This window comes from Corvus kubaryi, unplaced genomic scaffold (genome assembly GCF_017639235.1).
Source record: "Corvus kubaryi isolate FWS band 111438036 unplaced genomic scaffold, C.kubaryi_AGA036_p1.0 37398, whole genome shotgun sequence".
Taxonomy (NCBI): domain Eukaryota; kingdom Metazoa; phylum Chordata; class Aves; order Passeriformes; family Corvidae; genus Corvus; species Corvus kubaryi.
This window is the reverse complement of record NW_024581137.1, coordinates 26,325,944-26,333,697: the sequence shown is the minus strand read 5'-3', so window position 1 is coordinate 26,333,697 and position 7,754 is coordinate 26,325,944. Positions and strand designations below refer to the sequence as shown.

The 7,754-nt window shown below is 39.1% G+C and overlaps 1 protein-coding gene across 1 annotated transcript; it reads right to left on the bottom strand.

The window, feature by feature from the left end:
* Window positions 1-518: 518 nt before the first annotated feature.
* On the bottom strand, window positions 519-4,104 carry NPVF (neuropeptide VF precursor). The gene is made up of 3 exons (XM_042043754.1): window positions 3,932-4,104; window positions 1,780-2,152; window positions 519-903 (listed from the first exon to the last, which is right to left on the bottom strand). The coding sequence occupies exons 1-3, from the start codon at window positions 4,067-4,069 to the stop codon at window positions 896-898; spliced, it is 519 nt and encodes a 172-aa protein (XP_041899688.1). The 5' UTR covers window positions 4,070-4,104; the 3' UTR covers window positions 519-895.
* Window positions 4,105-7,754: the final 3,650 nt, after the last annotated feature.

Here is a 7,754-nt window from a genome sequence, read left to right as displayed (position 1 = left end):
AGATCACTGCTTGATGGGACTTGAAAGGAACCACTCAATGCCTTGAGTAGGTTCAGCCAGACACTGAATGGACACTGCATGGACACTGTGAACATGTGTGTGTATGATCTGATAGCAAATCTCAAGCCAGGCTAGCTGGCAAGTAGAGTGAGTGGTCTGATTGCCAGCACCTGAGGAGTCAAAGGGGCGTGGAGGTCTGAGGGCTAGGAACTGGAGAGAGACACGTTGTCTGGTTCCAAGCTATTGAACTGACTGAGCATCAAAGGGCTGCTGATGAAGAGACCCATTTGTGTGTGTGATTCTAATGTCAATTTAAATTTGGACTAGCTTGTGAGCAGAAGAAGAGGTGTAGGAGCCAGCTACCAGAGAGACAAGGCCTTTCAGATTTATATCTAAGATGACCCATAAAACCCAGGAAAAGTACTTTCTCAACACTTAATTTTCTTTAGCTGCATATGACACAAATGCTATCAGCAGTTTTGATTGTGCTTCTGATTGTTATTCACATTGTAGGCTTCTTTTTATTTGAACCATGCATCTTTATTCATATTATGCTTCTTTTAATTCTGCTTAAAATGCTTTAAATTATACAGCCATTGTTCTGAAACTTGGTTTTACAACCGATAGGACATAAGTAGCACAGAAATAAATAGAATTTATACTATACTGCCACTGAAGTAATCTACTACAACAATCACTACAATTATAATTGCCTTATATGTCAAGGGTTTGCACAGAATAAATATATTATGCATACATGAAGGCAGGTTTGCATTTCAATTCACATATGTTTCCTTTTCATGACCTTTAGTTTTGAAAACACATTGCAGCTTTTCCAAGTCTTTCAGATTCTGTCTTCATAATTTCATTCCAGTATTAACGTAACTGTTAAAATTCATATCCCTAAAAATACCAGACAAACAAAACAAAAGCTGTTATAATTAGGTGAGACAGTGAGAAAGGAATGAAAGGAATCGAATTAAATGAGAGAGAACCTTGGCTTCTGATATATCAGTTATCTTTCCTGGCCTGAACTTCTGCTTTATGCCTGTGTCAGATGGAGGTCAGGGGTAGCCAACTGAAACTTGGTTACAAGACAAATGGGCAGTTCCAGTAAGGCAGCAGTTATGATAAGAAGGACTGTTATTGAAGAGCTGGTTTAAATTATTCTTAGTAATGGACAGGAAATAGTTTTCCTATCCTGAAAAAAATTCTGAGATGTCATAAAGAATTTTTCATGTTAAGTTGGAATGAAAAATCAAAATCTCAAACATTGTCTCAGCAAGAAAATATGAAAAAAAATAGGCTCGGATGAGAAAAAATAATTTTCAGAAGGCTGCTATTCAGCTTGGAATTTTGTCCCTTTTTAACTTTAATTTGCATAAATTTAGAAAATGGAAGAGTAATTTTTAGGTAAGCTTGTAATTTTATAGTGCCGAAACGGGATATTTTAATGATTCTGAACCTTCTTCACCAAAGCTGTAACTTTTCAAAGTGAAACCTGATCTAAAAAAGCATCAAACCTAATCCTGTCATATGAATATTTTCAGATTTGGCTATTTGGCACCTTATCATTAGAAAAGATTTTATAAAAAGATTCTCTACTACTTTTGATGAGATTTTTTGATTTGATGAACTGCAATCTTTCTTTTGGCAAATTGAACTCACGTTGAAATGCCTAGGAACATTCCTAGAGCAATTCTAGCTGTGTTTGACCATCACTAACCTGTGATTTAATATGCATTTTAATATATGGCTTGAACACTTGTGAAACATTACCTGGTTCAGATTCCTGAACATCTCGAGGCAGATTGACAGCCAGGGACTTCCCAAATCTCTGTGGCAAATTAAGAAGTGATTGACTGGAACCTTTAACAAGTGGAGATCTCCCAAGCCTGTGTGATACCTTTGGAGCTTGATAAGGTATGTTCTCTCCAAAAGCTCTTCCAAATCTCAGGGGCAAATTAGCAAATGGTTTAATGCTTCTTTCTTCTGGATAATTTCTTCCAAATCTAAGCGGTAAATTAGCAACTGAATTTGGCATCTTGTTTACTGTAAAAGGGTTCATTTTAATGATATTTTTTGATCCCCAGTCTTCCATTTCTTCAAAATTGAGACTCCTCTGCTTTTCTTCCAAAATATTATCTTTAATCTAAAGAAAAATAATTTTTAAAAGGATATGATCATTTTATAGGGCATTACTCCAGCTACCAATCACACAAAGTACTCAATTTCATACCTCCTTAGAAAGCTGCTGGGTAATGGTCCTATTTTTCTGACTATGCAATGTTTTTTTAGTTGTATTTGCTAAGCTCCGTTGTAATGTGAGCTCCTTCATATGCCGACATTGTCCTGCTTACCTTTTCAGAACTCTGACCACAAGAGCACATCTCCATATCAGTATCAGCAAATGGTTCAGCTCAAATGGTGTCAGTTGGAAATATTTCTGGGCACAGGTGCCAGCACCTGTGCAATCAGTTAAGGGTGGACAGCAGTTGCTGTCAGGTCCACATTTGCAAATATCACCACCTGAAGTTGTCTGGAGGGGAAGATGCTGAATATATTTAGTGACTTAACACAAACCCAGACTCTTACTCATCTGGTTTGGATGAACAGGAGGATGGACCAAGCTACCTGAAGGTATAGCTCATTTGTTTCTAAGCATTGGGTGGATGCTTTGGACCCAATATCCATCCAGGCTAACAGACAGGGAAGTGAATGAAAAGTATTTGGGTCAAGATCACATCATGCCTGTTCTGGCCTTGCAGCATAGAGGCTGTCCTGGGCTTTAAGTGGCTTTAGTCCTCCACTAGTACACAAGATGCACTGGGAGCTCCTGGGCTCCAATTTCTGTGCAACCAGCACAAAATATACTTTCTGTATCTATGCTGACATACAGTGAAGAACTGAGCCTAGTCTATTACCTGTCTCCTGATGTAAAGAGCAGCTATTGCCTGAAAAACAGCTTTATCAGTATGACCCTTCGTATAGAGCAGTGCTCTTCCCTCGGCATATTGAAAATCACTTACTTTTGTGACAAAAATAAGTTTCCAAGCCTTAACAGCAAATATGTACAAATATGGATTTAAATTTCTGTTAAAGACACAAATGCTACTAATCCTAATTTCACTTCCTTGTCCCTATTTGACTTCCCTGTGAGAAGGAGAAGGAGAGGAATGAGCCATTCTAGTTTATACTTCATGATTAAAACTTTAAATAAACTATCCCTCTGATTGTACCTGCATACACCTTCTGGAAGTATATAAAAGACAGTGAGCTAAAGTCCAGAGGATTTGACTAGCATAATTGAAATTGTATTTTGTTTTGAAGGATGTTTATTATACCAATGATGATAAGTCAAAAAGAGAGGTTGGCTCCCATTTTCTAGGGAGTATTTGCAGGGCAGACATGAAAAATAATAGAGATGAAGTGTGAAAATTTCATTTGGCACCTATTGAGACATAATAAATGTGCAACCCTGCAAAGAAATTTTTACAGGCAATTTCCAGAGTAAAATTTTAAGACCATTAACTATATTAGATTTAAAATGTTCTCTGTTTATCAGTATTCTTTGAGTATTACAAGCATGCCTTTATTAATTTTGGATTAATAATCTCTTTGTTGTATTATGTGCATAAAATGCCTGACAGGAATGTTAATTGAGGACCCACTGTGTAAGAAACATTTCAGAAAAAGTCTCAGCCTAATCACAGAGCTGTATTGCAAGAAAATTGAAACACACAGTATGTGTGTCTGAGCAAATGAATTTCTTGAAAATTCTTTCAACAAGCTTTTTCCATACTGCTAGTGCTGTAATGCTGAATGCTGTGGAATGAGTTTAGGAGAGCCCGTGCCAAAACATCCAATGTACTCAGGGCTCAGGATCTGACCCACAGTTCCCCAAATAATGTCACAGCAATACAGATCTTACCTCGTAATATTTATCATCATCTTCTCTGCTCTGCAACCTGGACTTCATTGGTTCATTCAGGCACATGCTGTTTGATATGAGAAAGATCACTGTAGCTAAAGCAAACAGAACAAACTTCTTGGTTGAAATTACTTTCATTTTTCTTAAGCTTACTTAGAGAGCTCAGAATCTGTACAGAAAATAAAACTGCCATCTTTTTATATAATCAGAAAACAAAACAAAAAAAATTCACCATGACATCAGTCTCTAAAGCTCCAATTCCCAATATTAATTAGGGAAGTAATTTGAATGTATTTGAAGAATGTTGGGAATTTATTTTGTGAAGCTTTTAGACAACATAACTTCGTGTTAGGGACACGCTGACTTTACAGATATTTTCTTCTGGTGAAGTATGTCTTAATTAGCTAATTTTGAGAGCCACAACAGTAGGGATATACAATAGCCACAATGCTCCATCACTAGTGGACAATCACCTTGTTTCTTTCTTTTGTACCAATGTCCTCAGAAGGACTATAAAAAGAAGCTTTCCTCATGTAAGCATTCTTCTGGACCATAAAATGCTTGTTTATACTTATGTACACCTAGGAACATTGTCCTATTGAAATCAAGTGCTGTCTATTGGAGTTGTTGATCAGGTCCTAAGACATGTTATGCATCAATGTGATCTATTGACGTACATAGCGTCTAGGCTCTAAATTGGACGTACTAATTTGCATTCAGAATGGATTAGGTACATGCTTTTAAAACCCTGCCTGTAAGTTAAATTTTTAGAAATTCCAAAGGTTATGTTGCATCCATATTTTTAAGGCCAAATTTCCAATGGTGTTTTTTAAAAAGGCATCTGCCACTTTGCTGAACACAGTGAAAGCACTGGACTGCCCATGCCTGTTCTGTCCCAGAAGGAGATTCAGGATGCACACTAAACATACCCTTAAAGTGCACATTGAATTGGTTGCTAGATGGGCTGGTGAGCCAGGCTAACATTGGCAAAAAAGCATATTGTGTTGTTCTTCCATTTGTTATTCCTAAATTCCTGAACTGATTTAAATTAGTACTTAAAATCAGCCCCGTATGGGGCTGATTGCTCGCATTAAGTGCTCACACTGAAAATTGGACTCTAGATATGTTATTTTGCAATTCAACACCAGAGTTGTAAAATGTCCGTTCCATCACAGCACTGGCAATGTTGTCCCAAGAGAACATGTTTTGTGCTGTGGGCAGCATGGATAGTATGGAGTGTTTATCTGTTGACAGTACGTTACTGTCTTTGTTGCACAGCGAAGCTGAAGGATTTGAAAGTAACCTCATTTTTTAATTAAGTTGGCTGTTTTGACAGGTGCATGCATGGAGTAATTTCTACCTTAGATTCTCTGAAACTGAGATCCTGAAAGCCATAAGCAGCCTTCAGAGGGAAATCCCATTGAGAGAGGTGGAAGTGAAAAGGAGACAGTTTCTCTTAGATGAACTTCCCCAGGTGGAGAGAGTGTCAAAGATTCTGCTCGTTTTTTATGCAACAGAGACCATCAAATTGCTAAAATAGATTAGAATGGTATCAGTAAGATAATTAGGAGCTCCTGTGAGAAAAGAGTGTATTTTAATCAGTAACTGGCTTTTGTGTGTCACTTTCCTTTGCTGTTGTACATTTACATTTACATTTTTACACTTATATTTTTTTACTCTTCGTTTCTTTGTGGTGTGCAATCCTTCTGGCCCTGGCTGACAGCAGAAAAGGTTGGGTTCAAAGACCATAGAATCACAGATGGTTTTGAGTTGGAAGGGACCTTAGAGATCATCTAGTTCCAACCCCCCACCATAGTCAGGGACACTTTCCCCTAGACCAGGTTGCTCAGAGCCCCATCCAAGCTGGCCATCCACTTCCAGGGATGGGACATGCACGGCTTTTCTTGGCAATTTGTTCCAGTGCCTCACCACCCTCATAGTGAAGAATTTCTTCCTTATATCTAAGCCAAATCCACTCTCTTTAAAGCTATTGCCCCTTGTCCTTTCACTACAGGCCCTTGCAAAAAGTCTCTCTCCAGCTTTCTTGTAGGCTCCTTTTAGGTACTGAAAGGTGCTATAAGGTGTCTCCGGAGCCTTCCTTTCTCCAGGCTGAACAACCCCAACTCTTTCAGCCTGTCTTCACAGGAAAGGTTCTCCAGCCCTCTGATCATCTTCATTGCCCTCCTCTGGACCCACTCCAACAGGCCCGTGTCCTTATTATGTCAGCAGGCCCAGAGCTGGATGCTGTAATTCAGGTGGGATCTCATGAGAGTGGAGTAGAGGGGCAGAGCCACCTCCCTCGCCTTCTGGCCACACTTCTTTTGATGCGGTCCAGGTTATGGTTGGCCTTCTGGGCTGGAGGATCGCTCTTCTGGCTCATGTGATGGGAATAAGCACAGTTCTGTATAGTCTCAAGGGGCAGTGGCTCCCTTTGCATTCTCTGAGACTGTTCTACAAGGTATTTTAAAGTGGGATGTGGTAGATAGGGAGGGAAAAGATACTGTACCAGTAGTGATTCATGAAGAGGGCTTGTATGAGCATACATAAACCATGTATGCAGGAAGTAAGAAAGCATGATGATGCATTTGTCCTCATTGTGCCTTGGTACTCTCAGAGTAGGTGACTTGTCTTCTGTTTTTAAATAATATTCTTGGCAGGGAAATGGAATTTTGGGGATACTAAAATGTTGGTATTTGCAAACTAGATTTTTTGGAAAGCAGAGGGAATAAAATGTCAATGGAGAAGACCTCTAGAAGGAGCCCATGTGCTCTTAGTGCTCTGGCAGGTCAGGAGCAGCAATTGTCTCTTTTCACCAAGGGCTGAATGTGGGTTCCCGACTCTCTGGAGCCTCATGTCAGTGGGCTTCAATCTGTGGAAGCAGACAGATTTTCCAAGTTCTTTTTCTTTATGGTAGCAATAAAGACAATAAAGAGTGCAATTCATACTCTAATATCTATCTAATGTGGTCATTTACCACTGGGCCTTCCTTTTATCTAGCTGCTGGTTTATGAACCTCTCATGATCAACGATCTTGCAATTAAATCTGTGAAGATGTCTGCCTTCTAAATTAAATGGTATTGGCAAGATCCAAACATTCTCTCTTTCATTGTTTGGCATAAATACAAATCCTGCTTTTCCTGGACAGAAAAAGAAAATGTATTTCTGTTGTCCAAGCCAAATCAGGCTTTCTTGACATTCAGCTTGTCTCCTATGTATGTTGATTTTCTAATCAACATAAAGTGAAGTTTTCAGGTGTTTTTCAGGCCAGGCAGTCAGGGAGTTGTGTGTCCTTGTACTTTCTAATGAATTAATTTGCCTTTGATGGCTCTACAGCAGGAACTCCTTGGAAATTTCAAGTCAAGCAGTTACAGTGATTGTTCATTATCTTTCCTGAGGAAGGACTTGTCAGACCCTGCTGCTGAAGTACCACAATGGATAATATGAGTGCTCTTCATCAATGTGATCATGACTTCTAGTAGCAGCATAAGCTGGCCCAGCTGACTTCCAACTGAGGCAGCTGAAGCATCCTGTCACGATCTATTAAAACTGTTTATTTGCGGAGGGAAGATACATTTGTGGGTGACACATTGTGTTGTAGAAGTGGCCTGTTTGTTCTTTAATTGCTTCTGCTTGATCCACAAAGGGTCTGATTAAGCCACGTGGAGGGGAAACAGCTCTGGATATTGTTGAAAATAATTTTTGAGTTCTTGGCCTCTGGTCCCACACTAATTTTGTTTTGCTATCTTACATCACTCATCAGAGAAGATATTCATTTAACATAACTGGACTTCTGTTTTGAAAATTCCCCAGTTCAGTAGGAAGG

Excerpts from the sequence above, each read along its gene's own strand:
- NPVF (XM_042043754.1), bottom strand. The coding sequence starts at position 4,069 with ATGAAAGTAATTTCAACCAAGAAGTTTGTTCTGTTTGCTTTAGCTACA. Across the intron at positions 2,153-3,931 it reads ATGATGATAAATATTACGAG|ATTAAAGATAATATTTTGGA; the intron begins GTAAGATCTGTA and ends ATTTTTCTTTAG.